This window comes from Phyllostomus discolor, chromosome 3 (assembly GCF_004126475.2).
Source record: "Phyllostomus discolor isolate MPI-MPIP mPhyDis1 chromosome 3, mPhyDis1.pri.v3, whole genome shotgun sequence".
Lineage (NCBI taxonomy): Eukaryota > Metazoa > Chordata > Mammalia > Chiroptera > Phyllostomidae > Phyllostomus > Phyllostomus discolor.
Genome location: NC_040905.2, coordinates 203,769,970 through 203,793,286, shown reverse-complemented (window position 1 = coordinate 203,793,286; position 23,317 = coordinate 203,769,970). Strand labels below are relative to the sequence as shown.

Genomic DNA, 23,317 nt, shown 5'->3' with positions numbered 1-23,317 from the left:
TTTAAAAGACAGACTCAACAATCCCCAAACCTTCCATCATTTCCCACTCCACTCCAATATGCAGATATCCATCCCCTTTTCTTGACCTCCATATCCCTCTCCATTACATCCCTTGGCCTCTTAATCACTTCTTAGTACTTTCCCTACAATTCTGCTTTATTCCATATTCTTGGACCCATTTAAATACTCTTTAACTTTCTCTAGTCCTAATGTTCCCATTCCTCTCCCAAAGTCACTAACCCAGCTGCTCTTCTTTCCAGAGGCAATTGTCAACCTCTGCCTCCCACCTTCATCCCATTCTGACTGCCAAATTTTCCCACAAATCCTGTCCCAACTGTCTAACGCTCTACTATTCTCCATTTCTCTACACTGCTCCAATACTTCTTTATTCACTCTGATTTCCCAACTGTTCACCCCAGCAAATACTCTGACATCCTAATCCATTCCAGTACTCCAACTTCCAATTATTTCCCTCCTGGAAGAAAATACTCGAATCCCCACCCATTCCTCTTCATCCCATCATATTACCTAGCTGCTTGCTTTTCCCCTTTCACACCCAGAAATCTGTGTCCTTCTCTGTCCTATCAACATCCTGAATTCTCGTCTCACATCTCTCCATTCTTCCCACACATTTCCATTAATTTATTTATTTATTCCGTCATCCAGTTTTATTGAGCACCTTTGTTGCTCCAAGGACTGTGCTAGGCTCTAAAAACACAGAGCTGAGAAGGCAGAGTTTCTACACTCAAGATGCACAGCAGGATTATATCTCCTGTTATACATGTCTCTGCACAAAGTGGTCTCCTTTACAACTTGATGACTGCCTGTATCTTCTAACAGTTTAAGCTATAAGTCAGGAGGGACTCCATTTGACTGTTTGGTGCACAATAAATATTTGTTGAATGAATGAAGAAAGACTGTTGCAAGGACATTAAGACATTACCAAATTTAAATCCTTGCAGATGCCGTATAAGATCAGAATTACTAACCTCGTGTACAAGCAGCAGTACATCATTAAGAATTAAGAGTAGATTTTGCAACTAAACAGCCTGAGTTCAACTCCCAATTTTCCTTACTGTGTGACATTAGGTAAATTACTTAACCTCTCTGATTCTCAGTTTCTCTCTTAAAATGGGGATGGTAATCTCATACAAGTTATTTTAAATACTAAATGAGTTAATGCATGCAAATGATTTAGAACCGAGTCTGACATATACACTCAAAAGTAATTAGTTTTACAAATGAGAAAATATATGCTCCGGAAGATTAAAAAATATGCCCAAAATAACACAGCCAGTTAACAAAGTCAAAAAATCAAGACTTGAAAGCAAGTTTTACATCAAAATTCACCTCTTCCTTAACCCTCTTTTTCACACTTCTTCCCAATATCCTAATTCTCCTCTTTCTCCATGTACTGTATTCCGCCCGATACCATGACACCCATCAGGACAATCAAATCATCCGTTATCCCTGTCACCGGGCATCCACCAGCCCTACCCTCCTTCCCTCGGCACCTTAACGCTCTCGTCCTTAATCCCCTCAACCGCCCCGCAGCCCCACTCCGGACCTCCCCTCCCTTCTGTTTCCAAACCTCCCCACGCCCGTTCCGGGACCTCCCCTCCTTCCCATCCAATCCCTATTCCCAAGCACACGCCCCCGCCCCGACGGCATCCCGGGCCAGTCCAGGCCTTCCCGCCTTTGCCGCGGGCCCCCACCGTTCCGTCTCAGGATGCCGGAGAACACCTTCGACCGCACCTGGCACTCAGTGCTGAGAAGACGAGCCGAGCGGCCCGTGGGACAAGGCCGGGCGGAGATGCCCCTGTCGTTCCCTTCAGGTGCCTAGCGGCACAGCAGCCATTTTGTTGTGTTGTGCCGGTTGCCTGGGGGCAGCGCGCCCGCGCGGCGTGGGCGGGGCCTGCTGTGCCACGCCTCTCCCGGTGCTGTTGGGGGTGGGGCAAAGCTTCCCGCTACTTGTTCCGTCCCAGCCGCGGGCGCGCGAAGGCGCCGGGAAGCTCTGGGCGCGAGGTTTCTCGTGGCAAGCGAAGGTGGAGGGAGGCCTCGTTCCCTGCAGCAGTCACCGTGGAGCCCTTCTCCTGTCACTGAGGCGGAGGGGCTTGATGCCTCACGCCGGGACTCGAACACGCCCCCTGGCGGCTGGGCCAGAGGACAACTTGGGGGAACGACGTAGAGCGGTCGCCGAGCTTCCTCACTTCGAATCTGGCCGTCTGGCCGAGAACTTGCGTGCCTGGCGCCACACTTCTTGCACGACCATTTCTGAGGCGAATTCTTTTCTTCAGGGGCCGACGGGCCAGACGAGGATGAGCCGCTGAGCAGACGCAGCTTGCACGCCAGCTGCAACCCGCGGTTGAGGGAGCGAGACCAGCCTGGGAGCCCCGGGGCAGCTGTGGGCCGGTGTTCCTGCGGGCCGTGTTGGACATTCTTCTTCTGGTTGGGGACAAGGAAGCAAAAGCAAGAAACATTTGAGGAAACTTTAGTTGGGGCTTGCCTGAAAGTCCTGCATTTCACCATATATCAAACATATAGTTTAAGACAATTGCGCATAGACTGTGCAGGGTGCCAGGAGAATAGTGATTTTTTTTTTTAAACGTTGTCCCCAAGGACACTTGCCTCCACTCCAGGCTCCCATTTTTAAGGTTGTACCCTGGATCTTGTCACCTTCAGAGGCTGCACCATCTCCAGAAATCTTCAATACCGTCTCTTCCTCTCTTGTGCCGTAATCCTCAAATTTTTAACAACTTGCTTGACGCAAATACTCCCTTCCCAGCACAATTCTTAACTGAGTCTTACCATTTTTCACAATTGGTTCCTTTCTTCATTGTAGAGATCAAGGCCTATCTTTGTGATACTGTTTTACAAATTCCCTCTCTCCATGCCTCAGTCTCCTCATCTGTGAAGTGGGATAATCACACCTTCTACAGTTTCCCTGATAATTAAAAAGTCAGTGCACGTGAAAGGCTTTAGCACAGTGCCTGCCCCATGGGAAGTTCTTGGTATGTTTTAATTGTTTTATTATTAGGCAAAGGTTTCCCAGCTGTGAGCCCTCATCCTAAGGCGGGAAAGAGGAAAAGAATGTATTCAAGGAGTAAGGCAGTGGGAAAGAATTGGCTTGGCAGAGGGAACAACTTCTGCAAACCCCAGGAGAATGTGGAGAAAAGAGCTTGGCAGTGAGCTGGCTGTAAAGTAGACCAGTATGGCAACTGAAAATCTGGGGTGAGGAAGCTAAAGCTGGAAGATGAGCCTTATTTATAGAACACATTAGGCACTTGTAATTTTTCCTAAAGGCAGAGATGGATTCAGAAATGGGAAATTCAGGTGATTTCCAACAGGGGCATCATTCGCATCCACGCTTAACGTGAACGATGTTCCCCTCTCCACTGATATTTATGCAACACAGAAGGAAGCCCTTGGAATTGTAGAAATGCCAAAATTCTTACAAGTTCCACATTTGAAATTAAAAGGAAGATGTATGCATTTTTATTGAGGTTTGGATCATATGTATTAGTTTGGAATATGTACATTGTTGACTTTCAGGTCTATTATTTTATTTATTTGTTTTGGCACTCATTTCTTTTTCTCTTTTACACCATAGAATTGAATTTATTGTGTAACCTCGCTGCTATGCCCCTCAAGGTCTCTAATGATATTCAGGTGGGATCCATTATCAAATCATGGTATGTTGGTGTCACTCATTATCAATCTTATAAGTAGCCATCAGAAAGATACACAAAGTACAGAGGATGGTGCAAAACCCTTAATTTTCCCTTGGATAGTCTCTTTGTCCATATCCAGTTGACCTTGATGGATAGTCTCCAGTACCTTCTTTGTCAGTTTTCCTCCTTCATCCAGACACAGTACCCTCTACTGGTGTCTAGCATGGTGAAGGCCTTGGATAGTCCTCAGGCCTTAGAAAGGTCAGAGGGGAAAGCTCCTGTAGCTAATTTGAATATTAACTGCCCCTTTTTGCATGCTAAAAGAGTGAGGATAGGAAAGTAGTGAAGGCAACTCTTTCCTTTCACAGTAATTTGCGTTTTTCCAGTAATATGAAGAAGTTGTTACTCTTCTGATTTGTATTTACAATATAAATATTAGCCATGGCAGAGTGACTTAGCTATCCTTCAGTTCTTTTTTCCAAATGATAACAAAGCTATTCTGTTTGTTTTAACTTGCCTCGTGTTTCTCAATCCAGTGTAATCATTTTGCATATTTGCTTTAGAGGAGAATCAGACTGGCTGATTCAGAATCAGACTGGACTAATCAGAATCATCCTTGTCAGGCAGGGATGACAGCTTCCATTAATATCATTTCTGCTTATGTCTTGCTGATGTGACTTTAAAAATTAACTTAATGGCATGTGTTTTTAAATAAAGGTTTAATTTTTTAATCTCAGAGTAGGGTAAAATTTGCAATATAAAAATCAATCATATACTATGTCTAAATGAAAATTCTACACGAGACATCTGTGAATACTGATATGTGAAAACCAGACTCTATATGACAGTACAGGAGGACCTGCCACTGTCTGCAAAACACCAATTGTTGGGCATGGCTTGCAAAGCCCTTGATAATCTTTCATTAGTGTACTGGGTTTGGTTTTGGTTTTTGTTCCTCTTACTGTTCATCTCTCCTTGCTCTTCCTTTTATTTGTTTTGTCAATATATATTAAAACCCTATTATGTGCCAGGTCTGTGGGAATGAAATCGCGAATGAGATAGACACAGTTTCTGCCCTCAGAGAGATTACAGTCTAGTGGGAAATGCAGAAAATGTAAGGCACTATGAGAAAGGAATAGAATTAGAGATTTGGTGTTGTTCTGTGTGAAGCCATATATGGGTTTGGGTCCAGAATGGGAAGGACCCAGAATCTCCAGTGATTAATAGCAACCCTACTCAGGTTGACCTTGGGCTGTTCCCAGTGCCATAGTTTGTGGAGATACCACGACTCAAGGAATTTGGGGCCTGCTTTGTGAGTTCGTATCTATTCTAAAGAGGGCTAGGACAGACGTGGGTGCTCAGGCCCAAACCAGATCCACTTAGGCAAACCCCCAAACTCCTCTGTGTCTGAACTACACCACCTGACTCCAAGGTCCAGCTGCAGCCAATCACTATGTACTCTTTGTTTCTATACTTAGCCTTTTTTGAACATTGATTCAACACAGATCAAATTTACCCAAGCTGGTTTAATAGAAGAAGCAGAATACAGAAATTTGAGCCAACAGGGTTAATGAATGAAATAAAGGGATGATAAATGGCCCAGAGACTAGAAACTAGATAAGGAGCCATGATCATTGCTCAGACTACAGAGGCAAGAAGGAGGAATAATAGTGGCTATTCCAGGATGCCATGAGGTCTGGAGATACCACATGGGAGTAGCCTGGCCTATTGTCTGGACTATAGGAGTTGCATAAGAAATTGTTATTAGATACAAAAAAAAAGAAATCATTATTAACGTTATTGGTGTTAATCTTGTCACCTGAACGATGTAGGAAGCTCCCTGAAGTCAGGGGACATGTATTATTTCATATAACACCCATTACAAGTCCTTAAACTTTGCAATGTTGTAATAATATATTTTAATTTTAATGGAATTCTTTCTTATTTTATCAGTCAGAATAACTTTAGGAAAATAACAAGATTGTACAAAACTGCAATAAAGCAATTAGAAACAGGAATACTAAGACCTTGAGTAATTAATTCATGACCTAAAAAGCTAAGATAATATGAATCCCTGGAAATAATAGCCAGTGTCACAGCCCAAAGGATTGATAGTTCATATAAAACTTCCCCAGATTCTTTTCAATAGATTTATGGACTGTAAGAACTAGAGAGAATCTCAGGGTTTAATCATATCATCTAGCTAAACTCCTTCAATAGTTAACATTCTCATCTTTCAGTTCTAAAAGATAAAGTTATTTTCTTACATAGAAATGGTCAGGCTACACTGTTTAGTCAGTGACCAGGGACTACCTGGAAGAGGATGGCCTGAGCTTGAAAGCTAAGGTCGGTCTTGAAGGCATTAACGGCTAGAGACTGTCAGCTAATGTGCTGCTCCAGCTGGATGGCAAATTCTTTCTTCCAGGGAAATCTGAGCAGCCCGTTTCCGTGGTTGCCACACTGATGTTGATCACTAAAGACACTTGCCAAAGTGCATAAGGTATTTGCTGAGGGCGTTGGTGCCTGTTTGCTAGGAATTCTCCAGTGAAGCTATCAGGGTCTGGGCTTTTCTTTGTGGGTAGTTTTTTAATTGCTAGCTCAATTTCATTACTTGTTGTAGGTCCTTTTTGATTGTCAGTCTCTTCTTTCTTCAATGTTAGTAGTTTATATATTTCTAAGAACTTATCTATTTCATCTGTTATCTAATTTCATCTGTTAGCATATAGTTGTTTGTGGTATTTCTTTATAACCCTTTCTGTTTATGGAATATCGGGAGCATTTCCTCTCACTCATGATTGTAGTAATTTGAGTCTTCTCTCCTCTTGGAGAGCTTAGCTAAAGATTTGTTCATTTTGTTGATATTTTCAAAGAACTAACTTTTGTTTAGGTTTATTTTCTCTATTGTTTTTTTTATTTCTCTATTTCACTAATTCCCAGTCTATTCCATATATTCTTCCTTCTGCTTGCTTTGCATTTACTGGTAGTTTGTTTTTCTCTCCCCAATACCTTAAGGTGGAGGTTAGGTTGTTGATTTGAGATCTTTCTTCTTTTTTTTTTGAAACCCTTACCTGAGGATATTTTTATTGACTTTACAGAAAGGCAGAAAGAGGAAGGGAGGGAGGCAGGCTGGGAGAGAAGGAAGGAGGGAGGGAGGGAGGGAGGGAGAGAGGGAGGGAGGGAGGGAGAGAAAGAGAGTGGGGGGGGAGAGAGAGAGAGTGGGGGGGAGAGAGAGAGAGAGAGAGAGAGATCGATCAATCATCTGCTTCTGTGCACACCCCAACAGGCGACTGAACCTACAACCTAGGTGTGTATCTTGACCTGGGATCGAACTGCAACCTTTTGGTGTACAGGATGACAATCCAAACAACTGAGCCACCTGTCCCAGGGCAAGATCTTTCTTCTTTTTTAATGTAGGTGTTTATTGCTACAGAATTTCCTCTAAGCACTGCTTTTAGCTGTATCCTATATGTTTTGGTATGTGTGTCTTCGTTTTCATTTACCTTAAAGTATTTTCTAATTTCCCTTGTGATTTCTTTCTTTGACTGAATATTTATTTTTTTCAGATTTGTGAATTACCCAAATTTCTTTCATTATTAAGGTCTAATTTCACTCCACTGTAAAGTTCATTTACACAATGGAATACTACTCAGCTGTAAAAAAAGAAGGAAATCTTGCCTTTTGCGACAGCATGGATGGACCTGGAGATTATCATGCTAAGTGAAGCAAGCCAGTCAGAGAAAGACAAATACCATATGATCTCACTTATATGTGTAATCTAATGAACAAAATAAACTGATGAACAAAATAGAAACAGAGGCATAGATACATGGAACAGACTGACACATAGACGCAGACAACAGGGTGGTGATAAAGAGAAAAGGGGGATGGGGGTAGGAGGAAGTGGGGCAAGGGGAACCTAAGAGAGATGGTAAGAGACTTGCTTTGGGCAGTGGGCATACAACGCAGTGTGCAGATGATGTTTTGCTGAACTGTACACTTGAAACCTGTATGATTTGGTGAACCAATGTCACCGGATTAATTCAATAATAAAAAAGAAATAGAACATATTCTGTATTATTTTAATCTTTTTAAATTTATTAAGGCTTGTGTTAGTTATAGCCTAGCATACGGTCTGTCTTAGAGGATGTGTCATGTGCACTTGAGAAAAATGTGTATTCTGCTGATGTTGGTCAAAGTGTTCTGTGGATGTCCTTTATGGCTAGGTGATGTGTGGTGTCGTTCAAGTCTTCTGTTTCCTTGTTTATCTTCTGCATAGTTGTTCTGTCCATAATTGAAGCTGTTATTGTTGAATTGTCTATTTCTTCTTTTAATTTATATTTCTCCCTTCAGTTTGGCCAGTTTTCACTTCACATATTTTGGAGCTTTGTTTGTAGGTATATGTATGTTTATAATTGTTCGGTCCTCCTAAAGGATTGATCCTTCTAGTAGTATAAAATCCTTCTTTATCTCTACTAACTTTTTTGTTGTTTTAAAAGTTTATTTTGTCTCATATAGTGTAGCCACTCCATTTTTTATGGTTTCTGTTTTCATGGAAGACTTTTTTTCTTTACTTCCAACCTACTTGTATCTTTGGATCAAAAGTGTGTGTCCTGTAGACAGCATGTATTTGGACCTTGTTTGTTTGTTTGTTTTTTTAACCTGGGATGACAGTCTCTGCCTTTGGATTATAAAGCTTAATCTGTTCACATACAATGTTATTATTGATATGTCTGAACTTATATCTGCCACTTTATTTTTTTTGTTTCTCTGTACTCCAAATATTTTTCTCTATTCCTCCCTTGCAGTTTTTTTTAAACATTAAATGAATGTTTTCTAGGGTTAGCATTTTAACTCACTGTATTTTCTTTTTTGTTTTTAGAGAAAAAAATTTTTTAAAGATTTTCTTTATTTATTTTAGAGAGGGAGAGGGAGGGAGAAAGAGAGGAAGAGAAATATCAATGTGCAGTTGCCTCTCATGTGCCCCTTGTCAGGGATCTGGCCTACAACCCAGGCATGCGGCCTGACTGGGAATCGAACTGGTGACCCTATGGTTCGTAGGCGGGTGCTCAATCCACTGAGCCACACCAGTCAGGGCCAATTCACTATATTTTCTTAATGGTTGCTCTATGGCTTACCATATACACCTTAACTTACCTGAATCTACTTCATATTTATACAAACCTAATTCCAGTGAGACATAGAAATGTTACTCATAGAAATAGCTTATTTCCTCTTTTCCATTTTTGTACTATTATTATTATACTTATTACCAGTATATATGCTTCAAAGAGACCTATGCTTTGTTAAAATACCTCATTTAATTTAACTTTATTAAAGAAGCTGAAAAAAGAAAGGAGAGCAAGTAAATATTTGTAGAGTATGTTTAGTAACATTCCAACATATGCCATGATATACTAGAGGATGAGTCAGTAACATAAAAATAAGTTTCGGCATGTTTAAACTCTTCCTAAAATGGATATTTTTGTTTATGATTTTAAAAACATTCTCCAGATAATAATGTACTAATTAGGTAGTGCATAAATCTGAGGCTGCTGTCAGGGTTGTCTATGCATGGATTTGTGGTCAAGGGTTTTGGAGCCTGAATAACCAAGTTTGAATCCTAACTCCACCACCTATGTGCTGTGTGTCCCTAAGCAAGTTACTTCATCTCTCTGGGCCTTATTTTTCTGATGACACAATGGAATAGTAATGTAATTTATTCCATTGTGATTTTGAAGGGTTGAGTGGGTTAATATATAATACATGTAAAACACTTAGAACAGTGTTTAGCCTATATACATGCTCATTTGAATATTAGCTACAGTCGTTAGGTGAATTAAAGAAATATTATTTAGTGATACCTAAAATTTTAAATGTTTTGCTTTCACAGGTATGGTTTATGGACAATTAAAACTAAATACAAAGAGGACTTCACAACACCAGGAATTGCATATTTGAAGATTAAAAACCATGGTAATTTCTCATCAATTACTGAAATTTCAAATGTATATTTTTGAAAATTGTTCTCAATAGTTTTATAGACTAAAAATTCATTTAAAATGAAGATGGGGCAGTGAGGGGTGGTGGACAGAAGTGGACTGGGAGACAGAAGGCCAAAGACCTGGGGCTCTCGTTCTGGCCCCTCTCAGTTCAGTCCAGGATCTGTCTGGACCTTGTTTCCGTGTCATAATTCTGCAGAGGGGCAAATCCTGTAGGAGGATAGGATTAGACGATATCTTTATAAGATTCATGGCTCTCTGACACTCTTAGGGATCATCTAGTCTGATCCCCTTATCTAAAAACAAGGCCAAGTGAGGAGGGTCAGGCCCAGAGAAATGGGCAGACTAGTCTAGGTTCTCACACTACTTTGTCCAGGCTAAGAACAAAAATGATAACTCTGCACCCCAAACCAGTGCTCCTTCCCATCAGCCCTAAATATCAATGCTGTGTTTAGAAAATTACAATGTTTGGGGAAAACATAGTATACCTCCTATTTTGGAAATATTCATATTAATTGTACTGATAGTTTACTTATATATGGCTCCTTCTGCTCACTTGTCATAGGAGCTTACTGGAACATTAACTTGTATGCTCTTATGTAAATTTGTTACTAAGCTATTTCAGTCATGTTTTCTGCCCAAAAGTTCATGACAAGGCAGAGGTATTTATAATTAGGAGATGAAAGCAAACACGTGTAAAAATTTGAAACAGTAAATCCAATGAAATACCTTCTGAAGCAATTAAACTCAACTTTGGAATTGTTTAACAACTCATTTGCACACTGTTCGTAGTTACAAAGTCCTTGCTCTGTCATTTCTCTAGTAATCTAGAGGTCATTTTTCTCTGACACCCATGAGACAGATCAATGAGACACTCGCTTTGCCCTTCTACGCTGGTCCCTCACCACCTGCCTTGGTCACGCTGGAGCCTAGCCTCCCTTCTCTCTGACGGGCATCCTTCTCCCATTGAATCAAGCAGCCTGTGAAGCAATGCATGATAAACAGGATTGTGAAACCTAGCATCCCTTAAATGGGCATGAGGAAAAGACAGTCCTGTCAAGAGTCAAAAAAAGTATTATTTGCAAATTGTAGCTTTAAAGAGATGGAAAGTTTAAAACTTCCCTTTGTTTTAATTCTTATTTTTGTGAGGTACTTATTTTCTGTAGCTAATAACTAGAAAGTGTGTTTCCTAGATGAAAGTTTGAGATTTATGCTCATATTTTGGACACTGAATAAAAGAGAATGGCTAAATACCAGAGTGATGCTAAACAAGCAAAAAAATTCCAACTTAACTAACACTTATAAAACACTATGTGAAAGGCACTGGGGGTAGAGGAGAGTTTACACAGACAAACAAGGTCAAGACTTGCGTTTATGGAGCTCATACATTGACAATAACACATGTGCTTTAATAAGGGCATCACTGCAGGAGCAGAAAGATGAGATTGATCCCTGATTGGAGGAAAAAGAGGCTTTCCAGAGAGTTGATGATTGTCATCACGGGGAGAAGGATATCTGTGTTACTGATGTTGATTAACCCCATTGTACCAACAAGTTGCTTATTTGAAATATAGTTTAAACTACCTGATTTTTTTGGCTTTGGTTTATCTTTGGTAAGACTGGACTTCTTTATCTTACTAGAACCAGAAAATTAAGAGCAGAATATATATGCATGCATGAACTTTTAAGTACAAATTGGGTAGTTTTGGTGATTCCACATATCAATTAAATACTCTTATATTTACATTTAAACTGGTATTGAGTAATATACAGATGAATGGTAAAATTCGTGACAATAATTTAAATTTTTAATTTTCCTTGTAGAATGACATAAAAAAACAAAAAAGCAGAATGAAAAGTTGAGGGAGACACAATGGAAGAAAGGGAAAGACTTTATATCTTAATACTTTTAACAACAGTTTTTTTCTTGCTTTTTGAACAAATGGCTCTACGTTTTCATCTTTCACTGGGACCCTCAAATTGTATACGTGGCCCTGGCTACTTTCTATGTGATTCTCGCCATTTTTCCCCTTTCTTCCCCTTTCCATCCTTTGTTCCTTTTTTCCTTCTTTTTAATCCTTTCTGATCATCAGTTCCGATGTCTACAAAATAAGGATAGTGCCAAATCATGCCAACCACCATCAGTGGCTTCCGCTGCAGGGCAGTCATTTTATGCATTTCTTTTTTTCTTTCTGTCTAACTTACATGAAGATATCCATGAAGCACTCTGCTTTAGGGACTGAGGGGAGAATCCTATGGGTAAATAAGAAAAAATTATATCAAGTTGAGGGGGGCAGACTAAGCCTTTGAGAGGTTTGACAGTGATTTTGGAAAAAAAAACCCACTGACAGTTTTTTTCAAAAGGTTTTTTTTCTTTTTTAAAGATTTTATTTATTTATTTTTAGACAGAGGGGAATTGAGAGAGAAGGAGAGGGAAACATTAATGTGTGGTTGCCTCTCATGCACCCCTACTTGGGACCTGGCCCACAACCTAGGCATGTGCCCTAAATGGGAATCGAACCAGTGACCCTTTGTTTCCCAGGCTGGCACTCAATCCACTGAGCCACACCAGCCAAGGATGAAAGATTTTAATATTTTCTACTAATGAAGACTTTTCAGCTTTATAGGCCGAAAGAAAAGACTTGATAAAGTAGGAAAGGCAGGATGCTAGAGAGAATAAGCATAAGAACTTACATGTTTATATGATTTTCAGTTCTCGAGGATATCACATTTCACCATTCCTGTGAAGAAGGCAAGACAGGTGTTGTTATCTCCAGGAAGTAAAGAAGCTAATTCTCAAAAGAAACATAAAATGGGAATCCAGAATGTACTGTACAAAAGCAGCACAGTTAGCTAGCACAGGCTGTGGCCACCAATTATTCTGGCCTGCTTTGGGGTGCTGTTAAGTGAGGAGCAGCAGGTGGCGCTGTCCAGTAGGTCTGTGAGCCTGCTGTTCGTGAAGAAGCTGAAGTCCACTTGCACATTGAAGTACAGGTGCCGATGACTGCGGAGCGAGTGCCCGAGTGCCCGTTGGTGGTGGCAGTGAATGCAAGGAACCATCGTGAGAGTTGCATCTTTAGAGAAACAACTATGTTAATGTACAGGTTAACTATTGCTGTGTTAAAAAAAATTACCCCTAAACTTAGTGGGTTAAAATAACAATAAATATATTATCTTCACAGTTTTTATGGGCAGGAATTCAGGAAGAGCTTAGCTGGGTTATTCTGGCTTGGGGTTTCTCCTCCGTTTTCAGTCGTGATGTTAGCTGGGCTGTGGTCACCTATAGGCAGGACTGGGGCTGGAGGGTTTACCTCCATGGTGGCTGGCTCACGAGCTTCAGGCAGGAAGCCCCCTGGTGGCCTTCCCATACAGACCTCTCCCTGGGCTCCTTGAATGTCCTTATCTCACGGTGGCTCCTTTCCCTCAGAGCAGGCAAGCCAAGAGAGAGCAAGGTGGGAACGGCACTGTCTTGTGTGACCCAACCTGGGAAGTCACCTTCACGTTTGCTTTGTTGGTCAAATGGACCAACCCTCATACCCAGCATGGGACGGGATCATACAAAGAGATAAATACCAGGGAGATGAGCATTGAGGGCTCTCTCGAGACTGGCTACCATATCTAGCCACTGGATTGGTGGATGCCTATGAGTGAGTAGTAGGTATTAGAATTAGATAAGAGAACTCATGGAGAACAAGAAGTAAGGTGGTCTGAAAAAGTGTGGGGCAGTGGAGCCAAAGAGGGCCTTAGTGGGCTCAGCTTGATGTGTTACAAGGTGTAGGATACAGAAAGAATAACCTAAGTGAGGTTGTAAAAGTGAGAGACAAAGGGAGGGTGGGTCCTTTCATTTGGTCACTCTTTTCTCTGAAGAAAATGTGTTCAACTGCATTCTATCATCAACACTCGATTTTCTCTTTTGGCCTTAATATTTTCCACTTCTTCCACACCCTCTACTCAGAAATCCTCTCCTGTTCCATTAATGATTTATAATATGAAGTGGCCTTTTGGGACATGCTACTCCAAGCCACTACCCCAGTGACTTACAAGAATAGTTTGAGCAACAGCTTTCTTCTTGATCGTTCTTCAGTTACCATTTGGGACTTAAAAATACAAATTCGTCCACCCTGGGATCTGAACCACTGTGGTCTCTGCCTCTTCCCTTTAGTGTTTTCAGGTAATCTCCCCCATCTGCCATTTGCCTGGTTGTCATTTTAGCCAGTCTTACCGCATCACCGTGTGAGGAAGACAGACTCAGACATAAGTCAGACTAAGTTCTTCACTTACACTTATTTGTACCTTGTACCTTTGCCCTTTGCCAGAATGTACAGTGGTACATAAACAAGGTTAAAATGTGTGGACTGGGCTACAAATTCTTCAAGAGTTTTTAAAATGGAGAATCAACTACAGAAAAATAGGAGAAAGTATTAAAAGGAAGGTAAGACTTCATTCAGCCTGGTTTGGTATCTCTCTCTCTTTTTCCTACTGATCCCAACGTAAGTCCCCATCTCTGCAATTTACTAGTTGTGTTCCCTGAGACAAATTGCTGTTTTTCTCTGAGCCTCAGTTTTTTCCTCAGTCACCTGAGGGTAATAACATCCTTCAGATTGGTTGTGAAGATTAAAGAAAGTTTATGAAAGTTAATCATTGCAATAACTGATACATGTTAGGAGCTAATACGTATGCTATCATTATGTGCATAAGATCAATAAAAGCTGGGCAAATGTCCTCTATGTCTGAGTCTCATATAGCACATGTTAAAATGCACTGGAGTTTATAGGTCTTGTTGAGATGGTGAATTAACATTTATGACTTTTTTTGGAATTACTACACCAATACCTGGGAGGTAAGAAAATGCTTCAAGAACATCTTGCATAACAGTCAGAGTGAGGAGGACATTTCCGGGGAAAGACCTTTTACAGCTTATGAGATAAAAAGGTAAAGTACACATAATCTGCTAACGGCAATCGATGCCATAAACGAGAGAAAAAAAATTCAGTGCCCTCCGAAAAGGATCTGGTCTGTGGGAACCTTTTGGTGCTCCTTTGCTCACTAAGAATGTCAGACGGTCAGGATGTAGCAATTAGACTTTTAAGAGGTCAGTCATCTAATCCTAGACTTCTCATTGACAGTAAAACAGAGAAACAAAAGAAGTGGATGCAAAATTCTGCTGGGCTCAATGACATTCTTCCATCCTAAGAGTCCTGAGACTCCTAAGCAGGAGGGAAGAACTGTATTAAATACTGATTGCTACAATCCTATGCACATGTTAAAAATAAAGAGTAGGCAACGATGAATATGTCTTAAACCAATAATAATAATAGTGAACATTTTCAGATTCATGCTATTTTAGGTTCAAGTTCAGGGCCAAGGACTTTATGCATGTTTCATTTTATTCTACTATCAGCTCTATGAAGCATCTTATTATTTGATTTTGCAGATGACAAAATTGAGGTTCCAAGGTTTCATTAAGTTGTCCAAGATCACATAGCAAGTTAGATAGAGCCAGAATTAGAATTCAAGTTTGCCTCACTGCCAATCATACTTTTTAAAAAATGAAATATTTCAAACTTTTAGAAAAGTAGAGACTGACCTATCAAATACCAGTATAACTACCACTGACCTTTACTGAATTATTTGTGAGATAGTGCTAAACCGACTTCAGATGTTCCTTTAAAACAAAATGCAATGGATAGAGTGAGCACTCTGTATACCTCTTCCTACCTCCCAATTCTCTATTCCCTTCTGAGATAAAACTACTGTCCTGATTTAGTATTTACTTTTCACCACCGTATTTTTATATTGTTATTACCAATGTAAATATCTATAGACAATAACATTGCCCTGTATGTTTTTAAACTTGTATAAATTTTATTACGCTCTTTGTGTCATTCTGCAAGCTTGTTTTGTCAGCTAACATCACATTCCATTATATGCATATACAGTAATGTATTTGTCATTTTTCTGTTGTTTTAGGTTGCTGCCAAATTTTTGCTATTAACAAATAATGCTGCAAAGAGCATTTCTACACTAGTTTTTTTAGGCATTAATGTAAAAGGTTTTTTGGAGTACATACCTGGAGATTCCACCTTCCCATTTTCCTCTTCTAGGCCTCTGCAGTCTGTGTGAATTCCTGACGTGATGTTGGAATACCAGGGTCTTGGATATCAGATAAAGGTACAGGATTGTGAAGTCACTTGAAAGAGGAATTTTAATTTGCAGCTAAAGCAGTGGATCTTGGGCACAAGGTGTAAAGAGAGTGGTTTCCCCTCCCACTTGATCAACTGACAAACTAATTTTAAGCTGGACTTGGGGGTGTTGGTAGAGGGAAGTAATAGGAATGGTCCAAGTGAAACAAGAACACTTGGAAGATGTTGTTTGGTGCTTTAAGTCAATGTTTTTTAAACCATGTGTCCAAGGACCCCAGGTTTCCCATTGAGCCTCCTCAAGGGCCACCTGGGGATGCCTGTCAGGAAGACAGGCAAACAGCAGGGCCGCCTCACACTGTTTTATATATTTTGTGTGTAAGACTTTGTCTCAATAAACTTTTTGTAGCTCAATGGCTTTTAAAATTCATATAAATCTACAGGAAGACAAGTGACTAATGAGAGATACGCACTTATAAGATCCCCCAACTGGATCTAGTTTATGCCCCAAATTCCCTTTCATTCAGTGTTATGGTCAAAGAACTGAGTGTACTGCATTCAGCACTGCTGGTGGCAGTGACCCACATCTGAACCATGTTTCTGATAACACACCAATTAAGGATATAAACAGACTGATAATAGTAGTAATAATACTTGGTTGATTGTTTGTTGTACTAGGAGCACCTTTATGTGGTGGTGACCTCAGGGGGTAATAACAAGTAATTCAGCTTCTTGTTTGCAGTGAAGAGTGGGAACACTGAGGCTGGAGAATGAAGTGGGACCCAGATCAGGAGGTGGCCTTGTAAACCAAGTAGAATCATTTGGGCTCAATCCTACGGGTAGTGTTGAGGTTGCATTAGCAGGAATTTCAGGTGACCACCAAAGTTTCTGCCAGACCTCAGTTATCCTCTTTTAGAGATACAGGTTTGAATAAAAGCCAAAGACTCGCCAAAGGAACAGTTTAAAATGTAAAGAAGAATCCATCTCGGAGTCACGTTTAAAAGGCAGAGCCATGAAAATGTCAGTGAAACGTTGAGAATCTATAAATTGCTGAACTTGGTTCTACAAAGAACCTTTGAGATCCATCATTTTTTGAAAAGTTTTCTACCAAAAAACCCAATATCACTTATCAATATTGACTTTATAATAACAGCCACTTAGTTAGTTGAGCTTAATATACAAATATTATCCATGATATTTGAGTGTTCTCCCTTTCTCCTAATATCTCTTCCCGAAAATGATGGCAAGAGTACTTTGTTTGTTTTAACTTGACCCATCTTTCACAACCCAGTTTAATCATTTTACAGGTTTTGTTTTGAAACGAATGGGCTAGATGGTCAAACAATGGTGACATATTTTTACCATTTTAATAATATATGCATGAGACACCTTTAGTGAAATTTGTGTATCAAATTTCCTTTGTGTGCCTTTTTTCATGATGAATTCAGTACTAAAGTATTGATAAATTAGAAACATAAATTCAAGGCAAGGAATGCCAATGTGACCATAAAACACCTGAATTATAGAATAATGTTTAGAGAAACCTGTTTTATTATTTTAAAACAGGGTACTTATTATGTACTAAGGTAGAAATGAGTGCTAATAACAGAAAGGTAGTAAAAAAAAGTTTCTTAGTAAACATAAAACATCATAAAATCTTAAAGGTAAAATTGTATTTTATTCCAAATTACTAGACTCATTTGTTATTGAAGGCTTTGTTTTTCTTCAGCTTTTATGTTAAGATCCTCACTGAAAGGTATAACATGAGTTTATTTTTTTGAAAAGAAAGATACTCTGTGTCTGAATGGATATAAATTTTGTATCTGTGGTGTATGAATTAATAGATATTGAGGGATGTCCATTCCCTACCAAATTCTAAAGTATTTGACTAGTTACTTATTTTCTAAAGAATGATGCTGGCAGGCTCAACATGGCATTTTCTTTCATCGCCTGTCACAATCTCTCCTCCACCCAGTGTTCAGCCTCTTCTCTAGACTGGGATAGACCAAGGAACTGTTCCATAGACTTCCTTTGCAGATTCAGCTTATCCTTAGGCCATTGCCAGTGCCAGCAACCCTACTGCTCAGGACTGCTCTAGAAAGACCATGTAGTGAGTCCTGTCTAAGCCAAATGCTCACAGACAATATAAGGTCAGAGCAGTTGCACTGGTCAAAAGAGGAAAGGCCAAAGGCAATGAGACCTACTGGTTTCTAGCTTCAAGCTTCTCGTAATGCCACACTCCCCCGTTAGAATTCCTTTATTTGTTTCCACTGGAATTAATTCTAGATAGATGTTGTATAAATCCCTATACAACATCTCCTATCATTATACCTGGGCATTAAAGGTTGTTTCAGTTCTGGTATTATTTTTCCTACTTAGAAGTCCCTCTTTCTGATGTTAATAATTAACCAGTAAACTAATTTACTCAAATTCTTTAAGCTCAGTTTATTTAAAAGGAGAGTAAATTCAAAAAGATTATACCCATGGTTTACTGCTGTCTCCAGCCATGGGCCTTTGGGGCATACTTTGTTTTTTAATCTTCCTAGGGAAAAGCTGGGGACAGGAACAAACGTAAGTAAAAGAATCCATCTTTATTTTTCCTGTATCTTAGTTGTGATGAATGGAACGTAAATTTGGTTGTCTGTGTTAATTTGAAAATTATACTTTTGAGACTACCAAGTAAATAGTCTCATCTCTGAAGGAGAAAGTCATGTATTTTGATTTGATGAATAGCTAAATACATGGCAGCTTTTATGGGATATTTTTTTAAATTACATAAGTGATTATTCAAATTCCTCTTTGAAAAAGAACTATATAAACTCTAGATAATAAACATTCTTGTCATTTATTGCTTATTTATATTTAGTGCATAGTTTTCTCTGTGTTTTCTATATACTGTGCATAATAAAGCAATGGTTACTTGGGGGTTAATTCTAATATAGTGATTTGAAAAACTTGTACTTACTTTTATGTTTATGAGCTCATTCTTCACAATGTTTAGTGTTGTTATTAAAATACTGTGCATTTAAAAACATACTGTGCATTTTAAATTGTATCTTAAAATAGCGATCTCATATTTAGAAATAACATTATTACCAGACAGGCACCAGCCTGGAGCATGTCTTCCTCAGGCTGGCCTGGAGTGTGTGGGTTCTTGACTTTGAGTAGGAAAGATTTCACAACACAAGTCCAGGTGATTTTGAGAATACATTTATTAAGGCTGGGAACAGTGAAACAAAGGGAGGACTTGGGGTAGAAGAAGTAGCAGGAGAGAGCCTGGGCAGTACTCTGCTGGCTCCCTAGAAAGGTTATAGGAAAGGAATAAGCCAAAATGGTATTCTGTTGTTAACTCACCTGGAAGTCAGGAAAAGGGGGCCTTGGAGACAGGATCAGGGTGTAAGCCTGGGTTGAGCTGCTGCTGCTCACTGCTTACCTGGTTGAAAGTCTCCTTAGGACCCTTGGAATTTAGAAGGAAATAAAATGCACATGCTCAGGAAGGGGGATGGGCATGCTCTAGGGTGAGCCTGTGCTATGTCTTCATTCTGAGGGCTTTTTATCTTTTCCCCTGCCTGTAAGAATCTTAAGGGAGGGCTTTAGCAGAATTACTCAATAGTTTTCCACTTGGATTTTATAAATAGGCTATGTATCACAACGAACATGTAGGGGTTTTGGAAATATTCTTTGGTCCATTATACTGTTTCACTTTTATCTTGGGCCTGTCCAGCTTTTAATGGTGTTTTTGTTATTTGCTTCCCTGGCTTCATTTGTCCTTGGCACAAATGACATTAATCCACTCTTTGTTCTTTATGTCCCAGGCAAGGAAGATTTAAGCTATGTATTCTCTGGTTAGGAAGGAGAGGTAAAAGCCATTCACTCTTAAGTGTCCTTGGTTAGAGGAGATATGTTCTTGCTGGCTGTAAGTTGCTCACACTGTTTGGCCCTGTTTGATTTTCTTATCTCAGTTTCCCCACTCTACTTGCCCAGGAATTTTCCTAGCTTCTTACTATCCTGCCTCAACATTGTTGAAAAGGCACTGAAGAGTATCTAATGGAACCCACTCATTTCCCATACGAGGATAAGTGCAGACACGGGGGTGACTTACCAAAGGTCATGCTGCTAAAGAGAGACAGAAGCAGGACTAGTATGGAGGACTCCTCTTTACCATATTTTTTCCAGTTTGTCATAAATGTATATGTACAAATATGTAAATTGTGAATATAAATGTGTACTTAGAATGTCATAAACCTGATTTTCTTACATTACTTCAATCACCCCAGTACCTTTAGTAGCTTTTATTTATTCTTTTTTGAAAGACAAGTGGCTGCAGTTCAAAGAGATTGAGATTAAGTTGTACAACTAGGACTACAACTAGAACCTGGGTCCCCTGATTCTGAACTGTTTCTACTACATTTGTACTTGCTCTTAATAAGCATTGCCTTTCCTTCTCTCAAAAAAGTGAGCGGGCACCATTTACAATGTCATCAGTCAATTAAACTAATACATTTAATTAATTGATCGATTCAGTAAAAATTTATTGAGCACCTACCATGTGATAGGCACTGGGGATGTAGTAGATGGTATAGAGTTTGCATCTAGTGGGAGAAGCAATGAATGAATGAGTGAACCAATGAATGAACCAATGAATGAGTAAATGAATGAACCAATGAGTGAATGACTAGAAAAGTCAGGTAGTTATTAATGCTATGAAGGAAAAAAGTAAAGGAGAGTAGTAGAATAAAGAAATAATGGGGCACCGTTTAAAAATGTGGACAGATAAGGTTCTTTTTTTTTTTAATATATTTTATTGATTATGCTATTACAGTTGTCCCATTTCCCCCTTCACTCCCCTCCCCCCTGTGCCCCCTCTCCCACCCACCTTCCCCCCCTTTAGTCCATGTCCATATGTAATACTTATGAGTTCTTTAGCTTCTACATTTCCCGTACTATTCTTGCCCTCCCCCTATCTATTTTCAACCTACATTCTATGCTACTTATTCTCTGTACCTTTTCCCCCTCTCTCCTCCTGCCACCCCTACTGCTAGCCCCCCCTTGTGCCCTCTATTTCTGTGGTTCTGTTCCTATTCTAGTTGTTTACTTAGTTTCTTTTGGTTTTGCTTTAGGTGTGGTTGTTAATAATTGTGAGTTTGCTGTCCTTTTACTATACATGTCTTTTCTTTATCTTCTTTTCTTAGATAAGTCCCTTTAGCATTTCATAAAGTAAGGGCTTGGTGATGATGAACTCCTTTAATTTGACCTTATCTGAAAAGCACTTTATCTTCTCTTCCATTCTAAATGAGAGCTTTGCTGGATAGAGCAATCTGGGATGTAGGTCCTTGTCTTTCATGACTTGGAATATTTCTTTCCAGCCCCTTCTTGCCTGTAAGGTCTCTTTGGAGAAATCAGCTGACAGTCTGATGGGAACTCCTTTGTAGGTGACTGTCCCCTTACCTCTTGCTGCTTCTAGGATTCTCTCCTTCGTTTTTACCTTGGCTAATGTAATTATGATGTGCCTTGGTGTGTTTCTTCTTGGGTCCAACTTCTTTGGGGCTCTCTGCGCTCCTTGGATTTCTTGGAAGACTGTTCCCTTTGCCAGTTTGGGGAAGTTCTCCTTTATTATTTGTTCAAATAACTTTTCCACTTGTTGGTCTTCCCCTTCTGGTACCCCTATAATTCGGATGTTGGAACGTTTAAAGGTGTCCTCGATGGTCTTAAGCTTTTCTTCGATTTTTTGAATTCTTATTTCATCATGCTCTCCTGCTTGGTTGATTCTATCTTCCTTCTGGTCCACTGTGTTGTTTTGAGATTCAGATTCCTTCCTTTCACAATTGGCTCTTCTCCGTGTGTCTTCCTGCATCCCTTTTATGGTAATCTGCATTTTTTCATGTAATTTGGATCCAAAATCCACCAGTTCCGTGAGCTTCCTGATCACCAGTGTTTTGAACTGTGCATCTGATAAATTGGCTATTTCTTGGTCACTCAAAAGGATGAGTCCTGGGGGTCTGATCTGTTCTGCTGGAAACATATCTTACGTCTTTCCCCGTCTCTCCTATTATTTTACTTATTTATTTATTTTTTCTCCGGTCTGGTCGCTCTTGTTACGGTGCAGGGCGGAGCCTTAGGTGTTCACTGGTGCTGGGCACCCCAGTCGCTAGCTTGTGACGTTATATGTGGGGGCAGGGGCGGGAGCGGGGACAGGAGGGATCAATGGCGACCCTTCCGTTCTCCTGGAGTCAGACACTTCCCTGGGCTTCTGGGCTGTCAGCTCTGCCCTGATCCCCAGTCGCTGCCCCACTGATTCCCCCAGCCGCTGCTTGCGTACTCAGGGATCACCGCTACACCGCTGCGCTCGCTCCTGCGTCCCGGATTGCTGTCGCTCGGATTCTGCGCCAAATTTCCCCCGACCTACACACGCCTGCGACCCGCGCCAGGCCCACGCCTGCTCGCTGGGCTCGTAGTCCCCTACCAGTCTGGATGTACGGGTCTACTTCAACTTCTAGGCTGTCCGACTTCCATTTAGATAAATCCTCTGACAGTTCTGATATTATGACTGCAAATCATTGTTGTAAATTACTGTGGTTCTGTTCTTGGTTGTGCGAGGAGTTACGGTGCGCCCACCTATTCCTCCATCTTGCCGGAAGTCAGAGACCAGATAAGGTTCTTTAAAGTACTCATACAGAGCTTGACAGAGGCAAGGGAGCAAGCCTTACAAATATCTGGGGAAACAATATTTCAGGTAGAGGCCAAAGTGACGTTTTTTGTCCCCCTGCAAGCTCAGTGGCCTGTTCCTCTGCAAAGAAAATAAGAAAAGTATGAAATTCTTTAGATTAGATTGTGCTACTGATAAATCAGCAAGGACCAAAGTCTGTAGGAAGAGTGGTTTCAGAGCAATCTTTTAGGGACTTGGAAATTGAATATTTTATGTTTCACCACCACTAACCATATTGACAATTTAAAATTAAAACAATCTTAAACCCAAAATACAAAACTTCTAAGTATACTGAAATTAAAATACTCCCCCTCTCCAGATTAGCAAAAGTCTAAATTCAGTGTAGTAAAGCAATTGAAAGTGTTAACTCAGGAAATAGGATGCTCAGGATCAGTTCCTAATTCTATAACTTGTAAACTGTGTGACCTTAGGCAAGTTAATTATTTGTTTTCTCATCTGTAAAATGGGGTTAATAATAAGACCTTCCTCACAGAGTGGTTGTAGCAACACAGTGAGTTTATAAAGTGCTTAAAACAGAGCTGAGCACATTGCAAAGTTTCTGTAAATGTATCTTATTATCATCAAAGCTAAAGTTTTCTCACGTTCTGCCATTCCTGGATAAGCACATGGGGAAATCAGATGATGCTTGGAAGTCTGGAGATCCTTTCCTCTCTTTCACAATGTGCCTGTAAATGGTTCCAAATTAGTTGTCATGTAGAACTGCCAAATGCTTTAAAGGATTTAATTGCTCCCAAATTAATTTCATTGTTATTAAAGACTTAGTGATTTGAAAAGACTTAT

The 23,317-nt window shown here is 40.0% G+C and overlaps 2 protein-coding genes across 10 annotated transcripts in view; one reads left to right on the top strand and one right to left on the bottom strand.

Moving 5' to 3' along the window:
* The window catches only part of CNTRL (centriolin), an 81,716-nt gene extending 79,822 nt beyond the window's left edge, over positions 1 to 1,894 (bottom strand). For 2 of the 3 annotated variants that reach the window (XM_036022159.1, XM_028505228.2), the window contains exon 1: positions 1,756 to 1,892. The gene's annotated coding sequence lies outside the window, so the exon portion shown is untranslated. Of the gene's footprint in view, positions 1 to 1,715 lie in introns of all 3 variants that reach the window. The other variant, XM_036022158.1, reaches the window with a different exon arrangement.
* Positions 1,895 to 18,248: 16,354 nt separating this feature from the next.
* The window catches only part of C5 (complement C5), a 90,974-nt gene continuing 85,905 nt past the window's right edge, over positions 18,249 to 23,317 (top strand). For all 7 annotated transcript variants that reach the window (XM_036022156.1, XM_036022153.1, XM_036022151.1 and 4 more), the window contains exon 1: positions 18,249 to 18,381. In XM_036022156.1, coding sequence (XP_035878049.1) covers positions 18,317 to 18,381 — 65 coding nt within the window. In that variant the 5' untranslated portion in view covers positions 18,249 to 18,316. The remainder of the gene's footprint in view (positions 18,382 to 23,317) is intronic.